Consider the following 18,652-nt stretch of genomic DNA (forward strand, 5'->3'; position numbering starts at 1 on the left):
TTCTCCTGTGGTTTTGTTGGATTATTATTACTGGATGTTATTGTGAAGATTTTCTACATGGAGTCAGGATAATGTTCTTTTTGTTTAGAGAGAGAGAGAGAGAGAGAGAACAAAGACTACTAATGTACATAATTACAACTTGTTAATTTTCTATCACATTTTATTGTTGATATCTCAATCATGCAGTCACTACATATACCTCAGATTTCGAATGCTGACCACAAATTTGTCATTTATTTATTGAATCTCTGTCCATCTTAACATGGTCAAACTAGTCACTCACCGGTAATTATTATCAACTAAATAATGTTTATACTAGAATTTAAATAATAAATAAATAATAAAGTACAAATAAATCAACATGAACTGAATCTACACATGCCTGTATATCATAGATTATATTTAAAGTAGTAATGATGGCCAATTAAACATTTTATCTTTAATGACTGTGCAACCACATAATTTAATCTTCCTCACACCATTTACAGACATCTACCTTTTTTTAAAATTTGAACTGTACTTTGCCAGATCTTCAATAAATTTTCCGTGGTAGTGCTTGGCTATGCAATACTTCTGTGAAATGTGTGTGAGTGTGTGCGTGCGTGTGTGTAGTCTATGTATCCTCTATTTTAGTACAATTACAATGAAGTGTGAAGTGTCTAAAGGGAATCAATAATATTTAGAATAGAACAGGTATATAAGCATCTGAATTCATAATTTCTTAAATTAAAAGTAAAAAATTATGCACTATAAATATACCCTCTTATCACTATATGGCGTCTATAGTCATATAACTTGGCACAACTCTAGTTTAGGTCTTACACTGTTTAAAAGAAAAAAACTTGTGAAAACAGGCTGATGGATGAATTATAATTATAATCTTTGAGGAATTAAAAAGAAATGCACATTACACATGCATCAACTAGCAACTCTTGCAAGACTTTTATCATCATCTATTTGAGATAAATATATCTATACAGGCAAGCTTAACTGGACTTTCCATTAATTCAAAGCTATAATAAAACTAATATAAACAAAAATGGCACTGAAGCACTGGTAGCAGCAACTTTTACATTTAGTTATAGTCTCAAAGTTAATGATTCTAGAACATTTATGGGTGGAAAAACTGAAAATACCATATTCTACTAAACTTACGCAACTTCACGTCTCTACTCAATTCACCAGCATGGGGTTAACTCAGGTTGCACTTCAAACTTTATATATAACTGAACAGTCATATCAAACAAACTGTTCACTATAGAGACCCAACAGGATGTTATTAAAAGATCTGACAAAAAGAAAATGACGATATTTACTGAATAAGTAATTCTTAAATTTTCTCCCCCAAACTTCAATTAATGTGAAATATGTTTTATACAAAATTCATGCATGCATGTAACAAGGTGAAACATTTTGGGAAATGTTCTTCCTGGGCCTATCTCGACTTTAAACAGAGTTCCATCTACATTTAAGGACTTTGAAAATGCAACTGCTTTTCAACTCCTTTAAACATGCAACTGCTAAATTTCTAATTTATGCAAAACTTAAATCACATAAATATATATATGTTAAAAATTTTCATAATATTAAGCATATTTACAGGCTTCTAGTAAAACTATGACACTACAGAACAAGCTTACTTGGCATAAAAATTAGCAGTTTTTTATATAAAGCATAAACAGATCATATAATGGCCTTGTTCCCATTCTGATATACTCCTAAAGGAGTGGACTTGAATAAAACTTTTTTGAAGTGTTGGATTTTTTTAAAGAAAAGAATGCCATCATAAAATATTTCTTGCATGGTGCCAGATAACTGGTGCACTCAAAAATTGTCTGCTTCCACTGTATCTTCAAGGTAAATAATAATAATAATAATAATAATAATAATAATAATAATAATGAACAAAGTAAAGAAGAGAAACATTTTTCAGTGTATCTCTCAGTTATCCTTCCTTTTAAACCTCTTTCCATCCTGCATACCATCAAGCTTGGCTGCATTCAGTTACAATCTGCCATGGCGGAGTTAAAACTTCTGAATAAATAAAAAATTTATATTTTACTATGCATCTGACAAAACTTAATATTTTTAATATTAATCTTGCCATACTGTTATCACTCAGCCTGTTGTATCTAAAAACAATGACATCCAAGTGACCAGTTCTGTCTTCTAGAAAATTCAACTAAAGAAATAAAATCCCCACTATTATCCAAAATCAAGGGAAAAATTTAAAATAAATAAATAAATAAATAAATGAATAAATAAATAAATGAAAACAGTTCTTAATAAGAAATAATTCCATCCTCCTCATCTGCAGAATATCTCTCATCATCCTCCATAAATGCCTTAGCATTGAGGAGGGCTCGTCTCTTGGATGGTGGGGGGCTGCTGTCTCGCGGGGGTGAAACATCAGACTCAGGAGTGTCATCTTCATAAAATCCCATGGCATGAGATGGGCTCCCTGTGGTGGGACTGGCGGGGGGTGAGATGGCCCGGCTCATCATTGCCTTACTTTCATTCCACCAGTGGCTCTGAAATTGGAAAATAATGTTTTAAAGTACATTTGAAAATACATAATCAATTGAGATCTAAATTTATGGCTTTAGTTTAATTGTGATCTGTTACCATGTATTTTCAATACAAATAAAGGGTGAGAGAGTTTTAAAATATTGTAATCATATTGACTGACAACTGATATTTTGACACATGGATTTTATTGGTTTTCCAGTTCAATTTCTATTGGTTTTCCAGTTCAATTTCATCTTTATATATTATATATTATTCTTCTCACTATGTACCCATTAAAATCCTGGACCCAAAAAAGAAAATTCCAAGCCAGTTGAGTTAAAGAAATCTCAATGACAAAGATATTTTGGATTCTATTCCATTTTCAGAACTCTTTACTGTCCACTATGTTTCAATACTCACAATCCTGCCGTCTGCTCCAAACATGTCCATGAAGTTGCCGATAAACTCTCTGGACTTGTCCTCCCACCGGTTGAACATCTCCGTTCTTTTGTCCTCCATCTTGCCGATGAACTCCTTACTTCTTTCCTTTATATTGTCTATTTTCTGCCTCACACGAATTGATTTCTCCTGTAAGATGAGATTATATATGAACATCAACAACCACGTAATAAATGCAGTAACGCAAGCTAATATACATAAGTCAGATACATTACTAAACAGGCGCTCAAACTATGAAGGCCAATTACAATTTTGTCATCCACCACCTTCAAGTACTAGCTTGTCAAAAAAAAAATCTTATTGTTATTGATTTGGTATTATATTGCGAGTTAAATTTCATCACTGTTACCTTCATAAATCCCACATTCAGTTTTTTTTTTTTTTTTTTTGACAAAGTAACAAACATATAACAAACTTTTCCTCTTTAATGCCTGCCCCCCCTTTCCCTCCCTCTCCAGCTCCCTGGACCACCAACTTACCTTCATAAAGCCCACATTCAATTCTTTGGCAGAGTAACCTCGGGCCAGATTTCTCCTGACATATATATCATAATCTTTGATTATCCTAGCTATCACATCTGTGGTAGAAATACCCTCTGTTCTGTTAGTGGCTACAAACCTGAAACATACACCAAATACAAGTATTACTAATAATTATCACTAGAGGATCAGAGAGGCGATACCGCCTCCGAATATTGTACCACCAGCTGGAGCAAGTGCATTCGTATAGACCCCCACATACACAAAATAAGGGACACAGCCACCAGTCTTGTGCTTGACAAGATGTAAACATGCAATCAACAAGAATTTTCAATATATGCAAAAAATATATGAAACTAAAAATGGTACAATCAAATTTAAGTTAATCGTAAGGTAGGTGAAAGGTCATTTTCAAGGTCACAGTAAATTGCCAGTATAAGACTTCCTATTCAAGTTCAATAGTAACTATGGACCTATCTCTGCCAGGTTTGGAGTTAAAAGAGAAAGAAATTAGCAGAGTTCAGTTCATGATTATAAGTAGATCAAAAGTCAATTTCAAGGTCACACTTAGATTGTCAGTATATGACTTCCTATTCAATTTCAATAGTAACTATGGACCTATCTCTGCCAGTTTTGGAGATAAAAGGGAAGCAAAATTTGCAAAGTTCAGTTCATGGTGAAAAATAGGTCAAAGGTCAATTTCAAGGTCACAGTAAGATTGCCAGTATATGACTTTCTATTCAAGTTCAATAGTATCTATGGACCTATCTCTGCCAGTTTTGCAGATAAAAGGGACTAAATGTTATAATTTTGGAGTTACCATAATGTGCCATAAATTTCCTACAGAAAAAATTAATTAAAATAAAGAAAAGGTCATTTTGATCAAAATTTTTGGAATGGGAGGTGCTCTGAAGTTCCAGGTGTTCAAATTTCATGAAATATAATGTCATTTTTGACCACAAGTTGTCTGCTTTGCCAACCTTATGTATTATTTTTCCGGAGTTCAAAATTTATTATCCATTACCGTACTGCACATTTTGCTTTCACCACCAATATGTATTTTTTGATACAGCGTAACTTTAGAGATAAAAGGGAAGCAAAATTTGCAAAGTTCAGTTCATAGTGAAAAGTAGGTCAAAGGTCAATTTTAAGGTCACATTTAGATTGCCAGTATATTACTTCCTAATCAAGTTCAATAGTAACTATGGACCTATCTCTGCCAGTTTTGTAGATAAAAGGGAAGCAAAATTTGCAAAGTTCAGTTCATAGTGAAAAGTAGGTCAAAGGTCAATTTTAAGGTCACATTTAGATTGCCAGTATATTACTTCCTAATCAAGTTCAATAGTAACTATGGACCTATCTCTGCCAGTTTTGTAGATAAAAGGGAAGCAAAATTTGCAAAGTTCAGTTCATGGTGAAAAGTAGGTCAAAGGTCAATTTTAAGGTCACATTTAGATTGCCAGTATATGACTTCCTTTTCAAGTTCAATAGTAACTATGGACCTATCTCTGCCAGTTTTGGAGATAAAAGGGAAGCAAAATTTGCAAAGTTCAGTTCATGGTGAAAAGTAGGTCAAAGGTCAATTTTACGGTCACATTTAGATTGCCAGTATATGACTTCCCATTCAACTTCAATAGTAACTATGGACCTATCTCTGCCAGTTTTGGAGATATAAGGGAAGCAAAATTTGCAAAGTTCAGTTCATGGTGAAAAGTAGGTCAAAGGTCAATTTTAAGGTCTCATTTAGATTGCCAGTATGACTTCCTATTCAAGTTCAATAGAAACTATGGACCTATCTCTGCCAGTTTTGGAGATAAAAGGGAAGCAAAATTTGCAAAGTTCAGTTCATGGTGAAAAGTAGGTCAAAGGTCAATTTCAAGGTCACAGTAAGATTGCCACTATATGACTTCCTATTCAACTTCAATAGTAACTATGGACCTATCTCTGCCAGTTTTGGAGATACAAGGGACTAAATGTTATAATTTTGGAGTTACCATAATGTGCCATAAATTTCCTACAGAAAAGATTAATTAAAATAAAGAAAACATCATTTTGGTCAAAATTCTTAAAACAGGAGGTGCTCTGAAGTTCCAGAAGTTCAAATTTGATGAAATAATGTCATTTTTGACCACAAGTTGTCTGCTTTGCCAAGCCTTATGTATTATTTTTCCAGAGTTCAAAATTTATTATCCATTACCGTACTGCACATTTTGCTTTCACCACCAATATGTACTTTTTGATACAGCGTAACTTGAAAACCGTATGGAATACAAAAAAACGAAGACCACCTTCAGTGTTGGGCTTTACATGCTCTACAAAATGCAAAAAAGAATGGGTCTCTAGCATTAACGGTTCCCGAATTAGAGACAGTTTTCAGTTTCGGTACTTTATGGCCGCTACTCCCGTGAAAATGCACCGATTGACCCCAAATTCATGGAGATGAAAGATGACCAGAAGGGTAACACTTTCCAATAATATTATTGGTTAAGTCTGCGTGGTGTCTGAATAACAGGGCAAAAAAATTTTTTTTCGTAAAAAATTTCATTTTTTTGAAAATTTTGGCCCGTTTGACCTTGAAATAAAGGTCAAAGGTCAAATCCAAGGGCATATTTGAAATCTACACATATGACTTTTGGAAAGCTGTCTGTAGAAATTTTTCCCATAACTCCTTCCTTAGGGTAGATAATTAGCATTTAATTTTGCCATTTTTAGACAAGGGTGCATTGCAATGAGTGCCACACCTAGACCCCAATACCGACAAAGCCCAAATTTTACGTGGAATGAGTTGAGATTATAGGTGACCTAAATCCAAGAGATGGGTACAGGGGCCCTTACCGTCTAGGAGGAGAAGCGGTAACGGTGACTTGGCGGCGGAGCCGCAGGAGCCGGCGGAGCTGCAGGAGCCGGCGGAGCCGCAGGAGCCGGCGGAGCCGCAGGAGCCGGCGGAACATACGGGTCGGGACTAAAACCATGGGTACCGCCAGCGCCTACGCTGGTGGTACAATTATTACCACAACCAGAGAAGGCATGTTTTTATCTTTGCTGGTTTGTTAGTTAACATGAAACAACAACAACAACAACATAAAATATAAATTTAAATGTAAAATATATATTAATAATAATATTTATTATTATTATTATTATTATTATTATTATTATTATTATTATTATAACAATGGGCCTAGGCAGGATCAATAATGGCAGCCAACTAACTGGCAAATAACTACCAGTATAATAACACATGCATCAAGTTGAACATGAAATCACACTTCTTTTAGCCACGTGATAAAATCGGCCTCCTTGTTTGAATGCACTCTCCATTAACAGTAAACACCGTTTCCCTGACATGCCGGGTTATCTTCACATTAGTTTACCTCGTCAACAGCGTGTGAAAATACCTGTCCTATTAGTAATCTTTATATTTATTTATTTACATACAAGGTTTTCATAACTTCTGCATACCTTGTCCTGATTAGAACACATTTGGTAAGTGATACCTGTGCAAAGTCCAGCTTGATATTACTGGGAGGATTTACAGTCAAGATGTGCAGGCCTAAGTCAGAACTTACTTTCTCAGCAGTTTGTATGATTATGATTAAGAATGTTCTAAATTAAGCCACCAAACCTGGACTGGAAATGCAACTTACTGGGGTTGAAGTGCGTTAATAAATACTTAAGGGGGATGTCTGGTAAAATATTTTGTAATTGAAATTGGTTTTGGTCTTTGGACCTAAATTTGTATTTTACTTCAATTAAGGATAAACCTATTGTAGCAAATAATGTTATGTAACTACTCATCTCAAAGATTTAATAATTATTAATTTAATTCAAATTAAATTAGACTAAAATTTTTCAATCTTGTAAGTTAGACAAATTTGTTTCACGTCAACTTGTGAAACCTCCCTGGATGATGCAAGAAATTCACATATTTTTCAACTGCTAAAAATAATTTGCCTTTTTTTTTTTGCTGCAAAAATGAAGAATTTGCATATTTTCATCTATCCATGGTTATATGTTAGCAGATACTTACATTCCTTTTTCTTTAAGAGGTTTGTATACATCTGTTACACCTGGGCCTACATATGGGAGATCATCGTGAGCAACAAAATCAATCTGGAAGAAGAAATTAGCTATGAACATACAATCAAAATCATTTTCTTTTCAAATTTTTTTTTTTAATCACACTGATTTCATCATGTAACATGCTGAATTTTTAATGAATAAGTCAAACATTTTGCACTTTTGAAAATATGGAATGGTATGTTTTTCATTTTTCACAAATTTTTCATATTTTAAATCACGAAACAGAACATGAAGTGTGTCACAGTGCAGTCAGACAAACAGCTTGATTTCACATCTAGCTGAACTTTTTTTATTACAAAATCAATAGAAATCATAAACACAACATTTAAAATTTGATTATAAATTGTGATCTTGGTGGTTAGGATCATCACTAAATATACGGGCCCCAGGTTTTTGCCCAACTTCCATCATGGTATCATTATCTCTGGTTCCCTTTATTTGAGGAGACTATTCGACTATGGCTGTCACCTTTTCTATCTTAGACCCTATTCCCATAGGCACCATCTGTCTATGTAGATCAAAGCGACTCTGCAGGGACTCTCGCTAAGTGCAATCAACTTAACTGAATGTCAGTCACACGCCTCCACTTGTTTCTAACATACCTGTCACCAGTTTTTCTGTATTCTACTCAACAACAGGAGCCGACATATTAATCTCTTCATCTGATTGCAATCAGCAAGAGTCCCTGTGGAGTCGTCTATTAAAAACTACCTTGTGCTCCTTTAGAAAGTTTTCGTCCAAGGACCAGGGGGCGCTGGTCAGGCACTCGTCAACGTAACGGCAGTGCCGCACCATCTCGTAGCGTTCTTTTTGGTTCATTACAGTACGCCCCTTTAACCTGTGGGTCAGCTCATCATCACAGACTGAAAAATAAATAAAAAAATAAATATTAGATTTAGCCCCTGAAAACTGTAGGTCAACTCATCATCATCATCAGACAGAAATAAAATAAAGTAAAATAAAATATATAATAAAATGAAATTTATTAAAACATATTAGATTTAGCTCTTAAAACTGTTGGTCAGCCTGTCATTACAGGCTAAAATTACAACACACACACACACACACACACACACACACACACACACACACACACACACACACACACACATATTTTTTATTAAAATACTTGACAGCTAAATCACAATTTTTCACCTACCTCCAACAATGAGGTAAACATTTGGAAACACAGTCTTGGCCTGCATGAGTTGTCTCGCGTGACCGGAATGGAACATGTCGTAGATACCGTCAGCGTACACACGTACTGGTCGTGGAGCTAAAAGAGAAGGAAACAGAACGGTTGAAAGATTAGCGGGGTGTATCTGCCTCCAAAATAGTACCACCAACTATACATAAAAATCTATATGAGATCAGATATTTACAGTTCTACTTAAAATACATCAAAAGTAAGAAAATTGGAGAGGTGCAGCTACCTCCTACACATGTACAACCAACCTAACAAAAGAATTCACAACATAAGATATTCACTGAGGCAATGCCTGTCCTTGCTTACTGTTTTCGAAAGTTAAAAAAATTTACCAAGACAGCCAATTCTATATTCCTAACATAACTCACCTGTTCCAGACTTTGCCATTTCTAGAGTAATTTTCACAGAGTAGTCCACAGATTCTTGTTCTTTAATGGCCATCTCTTCATGACTAAAAGGTGCTGGACCCACTGGCTGAAATAATGAAATACAAATACTACTGTAACAATCTGACTTAAAGAAGTCATGTTATTAGGTACTAAAAGTTTATCTTTTCAAGATTTTAATTATACAGATTATGGCCATTCCACCATATTTTCCCATCTTTTCTCTCCTTAAAACTTAAAGCCTAACTTTTCACACCCTCCCCACCAATGATGACTCCTCACACTGAGGGCCCATTCCCAATGCCTCCTCCTGGCATTAAGTAGAATATAGAAAAGCTGGTGATTAAACAAATACTTTGGAAACAAAAAGGGGTGTTAATCTGATTGCATTCTGCAAGTTCCTGCAGAGTTGGATCGATCTACATAAAATGAAAGTTTCACTAGGAATGAGCCTTAGGCTGTATTCCCAGAGCTTTTAGATCGATCTATCCCCACGGGGAGTCTCACTAGATTACTGTCAGATAATCCGGCTTAAATGTCTGTCCCGCCTACTACAAGCTGTAAGGGGGTAATTAACTTTCGTGTCCGCTCGGCTGACAGCTATTTAGCGTGAACCCCCAGGGAGTTAGGTCGATCTAAAGTAGATCGATCTAATCTCTGGAAATGGGGTCTTAAGCTTCATCAACTTATCTTTATACTTCTGACCCTATTTTGACAGAAGTGGCAGAACCTTTGTTGGAGGAAGCAGAAGGACAAAGGAGGAAAAACATACTTTGGAATGACCAAAAAAAAAAAAAAAAAAACTTTATCAACACAAGCATCACTACATAAACAATCCCGCCTTGCATTAAGAAGCAGAGTTAACTTAATAAAGCACAGTACACATAGTTCTAGCACTGTCACCACTGGTAACAAAGCAAACCAGGAAAGATATGGCCCAATCTGTAATCATTTCATTGATATACTCACATACACATAGAAGTCAATTCTGTATCGTTTTTTATGATGTCATCAGCACTTTGGTTTGGTTTCAAATACTGGTAGTTATTTGTTAGGTTGACTGTCAGCTAAAGCAGTTCAAAATTTTCATACAGTGTTTTTCTGATATCAAACTGGGTAAAAAAAAGTAGTACTTTTTCCTTCTTCTTGAATCAATACTCATTCCTTGATGAAAATGCTATAGATAGACATTGACATATTGGAGTTAGAAAGCAAACGAAGGCTATAACATAACAGAATAAAATTGCTTCCTGCTAAGCTGATGTACTGGTAATTTTCCTGAACAAGCTGGCTGATGACAACAATAAAACCATACAAGATCTGTTTTTAGTATTTGTTTCAGATTTCTACAATATTCGTATTGAGGCAATGTGTACCATAAGCTCATACATGCAAAGCTTACAAAATGCGATCAAAAACAAAACGTCTTCAGTGCATTATAGTACTGGTATTTGATGCAATACTCTGATGATGAAATCATATATGGCAGGAAGTTTTATTTTATTGGAAAATGCACTCATGTAACAGTGTGGACATCATATACACACTGTCAAGTAATATTAAATATTTTCACTGCAGGGGGTGTGGGTGAAGATTAATATTTGGAAAAAAAAAATGTACAATTATATTTGTGTTGGACAGTACCTAGGCTCAGGCTAGCCAGTGAAATATTTGCCATATGATCGAAAAATTACTTAGGGTACCAAAAGTAAAAACTGTGTTTTGAAGTTTTGCACAAATTCACCAATTTCTTGAGAAGAAAATAGACTATCTGGCTATACAAATATGCTAGAATGAGCACTCGGTACCAGATACTATTATAGGCAAGTGTTACCTTATACCCCTTGATATACAAAATGAATTTTTCCCTTGCATTATTTTTCTATGTAAAGGAAGAGTTCATATTGATACCAAGGGTGTAGCAACTGCTGTACCTGCATTGCCTTAGCGGGAATGCGGATAGGCTAGACAAAGACAAAAATTGTATATTAACAGTTTGGAAAAAGTAACAAATGAAAAAAAAAGGAAAACATGACACAGTTAAGTGATTACAGTTACTAGCTAAGTACAGTAATGCAGATATCTAGTATTACACAATTGCAGTGTTGACCAAGGTAGATGAGAAATGCAAGGAGTGCCAACAATTATTGTGAAATATATGTACACATCAGTTATAGATATTGAAATTGCCATCAGCAGGGATCTAAAGGAATCTTCAGACCCAGGGAATATGCATGGTTTCAAGCTGTTTATTTCAGCAACTAGATATTCTGGTCAATATAATACTGGTCAATATAAGATGAACTCTTATAAAAGTAATACTACCTAAATTAAACTACCTAAAATAAAGTTATTTACTGACAAATATAAATAAATAAATAAATAAATAAATAAATAAATAAATAAATAAATAAATAAATAAATATGTAATGGGAGGGTGTTGAGGATACTAATGGTTAAATTTTGGTGGAACCAAAATATCTACATATATGCTGGTTATGAGGGGTTATCTTTATTTTAGCTTTTAAGTCTTCAAAAGACAGCTCTGGACTCCCATCCTCTGAAAACTGATCAGTTTTTTTGACTCTCATCCTGTGGTTCAGACATTTTGCATTCAACCAGTCTATTTCCTGCATTCTACCAGGATAGCACAGAGATTTTATATTATATATACTGCCTGCAGAGAGAAAAACACTTTTAGTTAAAATGATGTTGAATGTGGCCTTAATCCTATGACGATTCAACATGCAATATTATCAAGACTCTATCACCATGGTAACAGAGTCCTGGGGTTATCAACAAAGTTGCATTAGTACTGTATGATATCATGCAAGTTAAAAAAACATAAAAATTGCCAGCCAAGAACAATAATTACAGCATTGTGATAAATCTTATTTTTTATACATAACCTGAAATAACATCTATATAATGTTAAAAAATACAAGAACCTGGGTAGTAACACAGGTACCATCACTGGTTTGAACAATATTTTAACAGAACATACATATGTCAGCCAATGATGAGGGTTACCAGTACAATAGTAGTCTATTCCAGCACAAAAAAAAAAAAAAAAAAAAAAAAAATTTTATTGGTGTTTTAAATGTGTATACTTGCCTGCAGTTTGCGGCTACACATGTACTTCTGTGATGCCATCATAAGTGAGATGCACTTTAGAAAAAGATCAGTTGTATGGGTCTTTCAGTTAACCAGTCTTAAGTCAAACTGTTGTATTTCACCCTTAATCACTCTCTTTGTTAGATGTTTCTCATTTTATATATAAAACAACTATATATAAACTTCCTCAATGCACTTTCATTTTTCTCCAGAAAATCCTTTGAACAACATATTTAGCCAAATTCTCTCAAATTATGAAAAATGTACAAGTAGGCATCAGAGCTAATATCCCTGGAGTATTCCTGATTCCGTTGATCCGTCAGTTATATCGCTCACTTAAAGGCCTATATTCACTACTCCTAATATAATATTCATAACACATCAACTCCACATCCACTGAAGAGCTTCTGTGTAGAAATCCTCTGAGATTTCTGTCAAGAGCTTTCTGTCAATAGTATACCATAATTTCTGTATACAATCATATTAACTCCCAGAGTATATACACTGTGAGTGGGAGTAAATCATGGATCTCACTTGCTAAAATATTCAAAAAATTGTTTCAATTCCATGGTACCCCACATTTGCCTCTTAAGTCAAGGGTGTTCTCCCAATATATACAGATTATCTGAATATATTTTTCTAGGCTCACAAACGCCAAAGGATGATTACCATAACTATATTACCATGACGACTTTGAGTTATCCTCATAGTTCTTTAATGCATGAAGGTTGACGTTGACTATAACTGCTTTGCCTGACAAGAGTTTGACTCGCCCAATCCCTGGAGCCCCGAGCCCCAGATCAAGAAGCTACGAAAAGCAGTGTCATATTCTACATAGGTGTCAGATCCTACCTCCACATAATGGAAAACCTGTCAATCTCTATCTTCTTTCTTCTCTGTGGTTATCCAACAGTTTTGTACAGCACTGAAAATGTTCACCGTCTTCTAAATGCCATCATATCAGAAACACTATCCCAGCTCCATAAATAAATGACTAACAATACATACTTCTGTTTCTTCTACCCTTTGACAATATTATGTGTTTCAAATATTGTTCGTATCAGTGCAGAGCCTTCAGCAAGACATGCAAAGGCCGCAATGTTACCCATGCACTGCCAATCTTTACGATCGTCCAGATACACTATCATTTGAACAGACGCTAAGAGAGCCCTTAACAATGCGTACCAACCTTCAAGAATCCATTCCACTAGCACAGCTGGCTAATTTTGAATCAAATGAACATGTCTGCGTTTTCCAATAATTGCACACATCAATTACTGCTTATTTCCACATTCAAGTAGCCATACAGGAATACCACTGTCATTTCCGTGCCTCTTCCCTGCAATATGTCAGAAGCACTGCATCTAAAGACCAATTTTCCTGATGTTATATTTACTTGGCTATCTGTGCTTATAGACATCGTAGAAACTAGGAATTAAAGCTGTTAAGTCCCACAGCGAGTCATTTTTTTCAAATCAACCTCAATCAACCACACTGAAGTTCAGAGTGCCAAGACCTTTTCTGTTTGAGAAACTAACACACTGAGAAACTGATAGCCACCTTAACCCCCCCCCACACACACAACCTTAACCCCCCCCACCCACACACAACCTTAACCCCCCCCCCCCCACCCACACACATTCAATAACCCCACCCCACACAACACATAATTCCCCCCTCAGCGTGCACTGTTATAGCCAGGTCAAGAAAGAATCATTCCAAATTGAAAGCTTTAAAAGCATATTTATATATTTTTTGTAATATTACTATGACCTACCATTTCCAAATCAGTCCTGGAAAATTGTTTATTACAAAAAATTTGTTAACAATTTGAAATTCCCAAAGAGAGATCATAGGACTCTTGAGAAAAATAAACTGGTCAAGCAAAAACTTCCCAAAAATCCTAAAATTCACAAGTGCAGATATTGTTTGGCCAGGCAACACGTACTACTGACCCAATTCAGCACATCAATAAACAGTCTGTATCTGATCAATGACCTAGATATAAGTCATTATAGGTAGACCAATTTGACCTACATGTACAAACAGGTGCAATCAAGGGACACCTGGGGAAACCTGCCCTAAAAAATTATCATAAATTTTAATATGGCATGTACCATATGTGTCTTTGCCATAAGCACAAATCTTAAAATTTGATACAATTCATAACATTTTCTTGTATGCATTATTGGTCAATGACAGCAAGCTATTTAAATTTACAAATGATATTTTTAAAACAACTAAAATTGTTTGCCTGACATATTTCCCTTAATTCTTCCTTTATCTTTCTTTATATCTCTGGGGACTTTGAACTTTGTTTACATATATTATGTTTTACATGGTTTGACTTCATGATAATGAACATGCAGAGTGCTATATAGCATTACAAAAGTTATATAACCACATTGTATACTGTATGTCTTTTCTTCTTTTCTTTAATCAAATGCTAAAAATAATTCATCTTAGTTAAGTTTCCTTCTTTTCCTTTTCTTTTAGCAAATGCTAAAAATAATTCACCTTAGCTGATGGAATTTTTGATAACTTTAACTAACTTCTATAATTTAACATTGTTCTGGCATAACTGATATATGTGATTTATCTATTTGGCTGTGTACTTAGACCAAGACTACTATAGGTAGTTATATTAATCAATAATTCCTACAGTTTCTCTCACTGCTCTTAGACCTTTTTAACCATCCAAAATTCAAAACTGTCTTTTGTACAATAAGGGTGTATTCCCAGAGATTTAGATCGATCCAGGGATTAAGATTTAGATTGACCTAACTCCCTGGGGGATCACGCTAAATTGCAGTCGCTAATTACCCCCTTACAGCTTTCAGTAGGCGGGAAAGACGCTTAAGCCAGCTAAGCTGACAGTAATCTAGTGAGACTCCCCACAGGGATAGATCAATCTAAAATCTATGGAAATGGGGTCTAAGACTCATTCAAACTGAATCCTATTTTGACAAGATTATCTGTAAATAAACATGCGTAGTAATTAAGACATTTGAATGAAATACCAGTGGAGCCAGAGTGATACTGTTTAAAGAAGGGACTGAGATATGCCTCCCCAGCATTTTCAAACCATGGACCAGTCTCTTTTTAAAAACTGACAAGAAAATAAAAGATCATGGGTTCATCTACAATACTATAATTTGATCACGTAACGTGCAAATGCCACAAAGAGAAATGCCTATGATGCCTTACTACATGAGTATTGATTAAAGCATGCATATTATGAGTATCAAAAAGAACTAAATTGCATTATATAGTGGTACTGACCTTTCTTTTGAGATTGGAGGACCCATTAGCTTGTTCCTCTTCTGGAGTGTCTGGTTCGTGAGAGCGCTTTCTGCCTGCCATCGCAGCCTTTCTCTTTCTCACCTTAAAATAATACATAAACAGGCAATACGTGGTTATTATCTTTAAAAACTGAAAAACTACAACATTTTCCATGACATGTAAAAAGAGCAAATAAAATTGCACACATAGGTAAATAAGAATCTGCAACTGTAATTACTGTACACTATTGGCAAGATTAAATTTAATCTTTAACACATAAATGTTCACATGGTAATTTAGCCTCATTTTATGTAAATATAGCTCAGATTCGACCTTTGTTAGAAACTTAACACTAAAGTTCCTATTCAAATGAAGTATGGTTTTCAATGCAGCAGTACAGTAAATGGAAATATAGTTACAATCAGTATTCAAACACATACTATTTCCCAAAAAAAATTCTGAGGAGTCCTCAGAAAGGCAGGCTCTGTCAAAATCCAAATACTGCTAGCTGTTTCCAGACAAGTTTTAAATTTAATTCACTTCTTATTTCAGACAATAAGGGCACTAGCTAGTCAATTTTTTTTTTCTAAACATCATCCAAAACAATATCTTAGTAAAGCAAACAGATAAAATGAACAATACGTGAGCAGTAAATACTTTACCTACCATTCTGAATATCAGTTATGAAATTCCACCAGCAAAATTGAATTAGTTATAAAAATTCTAATGAAACCATTCACTATAGTAGATTAAATGCTTATAAATTGTATGTGAAAACTACATGTGGACATGTATCATTCTAAACATATATATACACAACCCCTGGTAGAAGGACTCTGGACTTCAGAATTTGTATATCTAAAGCCAATCAAGAAGTAATACATCAACCAGGTGCCCCTATTTTGGGGGGAGAGGAGACCAAAGGTTATTATTAGGTCACTGTTAACCTTTAGACCTCTTCCATGCTTTGTGCAGATTTAAGCGGCAAAACAAGACTGCTGATAAACTACTCCCCTTATATCTACTTAGCCAGCTTTAATACATATTTGATTATTGATAGCGAGTGTCCCAGATTGTTTATGAGTATTTCGGTTATCTGTTTACTACTACATGAGTGTAAAACACGCAAGTGCAAAGGTCTTCAAAATAATCAAACATTTTCAGTATGTATACACGTGTGGAATTTAAAAATCACACTTACAGTTATGCGTAATAGAGTTGGATTTACAGTCAAAATATTTCGTCTCCGTCGCCGGCAGTGCAAACTATTGAAAATGACGAAATATGGCGTGATACAAATCAGCTGATTCACAAAATTGGAGGAAGACGTTACAGTCACAGTAGAAAGAAAAATCTGAAGCTAAACATCATTTGGCCGCTCAGTTTTTATGCTCTTTCCTTTTCATTATCTGCAAATATACTTTAAGCTAAAAAGAAATACACTTACCGATTTAAATCTAGTTCCGGCTTAAAGCATGGGTATAAAATTCCCTTGATATATTGAGAAACGTGTCAAGTTACCCTCTTATGGATTTCCCTACTTCGTGTTTACCTGATACGTCATCAGATTTATGCTGAGGCCATTTGTTTATCTCTGGTTTCGCCACTTAAGTTTAATCTCAATGTAGAATTTTTGTGGTTCCAATATAACAAATGCAATGAATAAAAAGAACTGTTAACAAGTTCCTATGTTTATTTTGTGTCATTATTTCATGTTTCCTGGATTTAATGAAATATCTATCATCGAAACAAATGGATAAATTATGTCGTAGCTCTGCATTGTTTCGCGCCGTTTCTGAAATCGCGAAAATGGCGCCAGGTCCCGCACAAGAGGATGAGCCGATTGTTGAAGGTTTGTATCTATGTTATTTCGATTCATATTTATGTTTTCTTTCACTGGTGACATGTACATGTTATCGTGATACCTCTAGTAAACTTTTGATGTGTTGACTTTGTCATAAGCGAACGATCGCAGTATTTAACAAGGAAGAAATCTACGGAAATTTTCAGTCATTGTGTTACTTTGCCGGCGGGACTGCCGACACCGACACTGATCACGACAGCAAGATAAGTAGGACATTGCAGATTAGTTTTAGTCTTCTACAGAAAATATGCCAATAAGATTGGCATCAAATAGGTTGGTCGAATTCTAACTCTAAGATAAAAACAAGATAGCGTATACAGATAATTAAACAAAAATAATTGCGTACATTTGCACATTGTACCACTCCAGTGAGGCAGCGATCTTTTCACAGAATCATACACTTATGATAGTCTTTAACATTTAATTGTCTCCTTTCGTATTCTTTAAAGATTCCCTGGCCAGGGGCAGATCTCGCCGAACTAAGCAAGACAAAACCGGGAGGTTTGCAGCTTTGGAAAAGTTGAAGAGGGCCAAAGAGAGCGGAGAGAAACACAAATATGAGGTATGATGCTTAACATCTATCTCTTTTATTAACAGTTTTACTGTGTATCTTTGTGCCTTAAATGTCTTTTTCCCCAGACTTCTCTCAACATTTGATAAGCAAGTTCTACTGCTGCACTTAATAAAGATTAAAAAATGTTAATGAAGGGTAATTATCAGGTCTTAATTTTGATATCAATTAATTGTGTCCATTGACAACTTTACACATGGGTCAAGATGTATAATTGGCTTTATGATACTTTTACCTTGTCTGTATTTTGCTCTTAATTCTGTAAATGTAATTTCTCAATTAATTTTTGGTTGTGTTTGATATCTTGAAATATAAATGATAAATGTATTATTCAGCCTTGATTTATGGATACAGTTCATGGCCATCATTAATGCTTATTTATTTGTGTAGTTCACCGAAGAAGCAGCTGTCTATGAGGAAGTTGATGAAACAGAATATTCCAAAATTGTAAGAGAGAGGCAGGAAGATGACTGGATTGTGGATGATGGTAAATTTTAGGAATATATTTGGAAAATTAAATATGTATTTATATATCATTTCAGTATTTTTAACAAGTAAAGGTGAAGTTTCTATCCAGGCATACTTTTGAAATGCAGAATATTTTACACCTGATTTAGAGCACCTTTGGAAAGATAAAAAATATACAGGTCCAGTTCTCGTATTCTATAAATATAATTATGGATTAAATAGGTATCAATT

The 18,652-nt window shown here is 34.7% G+C and overlaps 2 protein-coding genes across 5 annotated transcripts in view; one reads left to right on the forward strand and one right to left on the reverse strand.

The window, feature by feature from the left end:
- Positions 1-139: 139 nt before the first annotated feature.
- Positions 140-17,145, reverse strand: LOC106155357 (choline-phosphate cytidylyltransferase A-like). 4 transcript variants are annotated; one of them, XM_086996592.1, is made up of 11 exons: positions 16,966-17,083; positions 16,720-16,783; positions 15,519-15,620; positions 11,057-11,086; positions 9,105-9,210; positions 8,689-8,805; positions 8,241-8,392; positions 7,477-7,559; positions 3,447-3,585; positions 2,929-3,096; positions 140-2,531 (listed from the first exon to the last, which is right to left on the reverse strand). In XM_086996592.1, the coding sequence occupies exons 3-11, from the start codon at positions 15,597-15,599 to the stop codon at positions 2,283-2,285; spliced, it is 1,125 nt and encodes a 374-aa protein (XP_086852718.1). In that variant the 5' UTR covers positions 15,600-15,620; positions 16,720-16,783; positions 16,966-17,083; the 3' UTR covers positions 140-2,282. The 4 variants fall into 4 exon arrangements, with proteins under 4 accessions (XP_086852718.1, XP_086852717.1, XP_086852720.1 ...); XM_086996591.1 differs by lacking the exon at positions 16,720-16,783 and having other exon boundaries at positions 16,966-17,145; XM_086996594.1 differs by lacking the exon at positions 11,057-11,086 and having other exon boundaries at positions 16,966-17,081.
- Positions 17,146-17,185: 40 nt separating this feature from the next.
- The window catches only part of LOC106165166 (DNA polymerase alpha catalytic subunit), a 30,550-nt gene continuing 29,083 nt past the window's right edge, over positions 17,186-18,652 (forward strand). The window contains exons 1-3 of the mRNA XM_086996590.1: positions 17,186-17,370; positions 17,832-17,944; positions 18,344-18,440. Coding sequence (XP_086852716.1) covers positions 17,247-17,370; positions 17,832-17,944; positions 18,344-18,440 — 334 coding nt within the window. The 5' untranslated portion in view covers positions 17,186-17,246. The remainder of the gene's footprint in view (positions 17,371-17,831; positions 17,945-18,343; positions 18,441-18,652) is intronic.

Source organism: Lingula anatina, chromosome 10 (genome assembly GCF_051362555.1).
Source record: "Lingula anatina isolate TDL-2025a chromosome 10, LinAna3.0, whole genome shotgun sequence".
Taxonomy (NCBI): Eukaryota; Metazoa; Brachiopoda; class Lingulata; order Lingulida; family Lingulidae; genus Lingula; species Lingula anatina.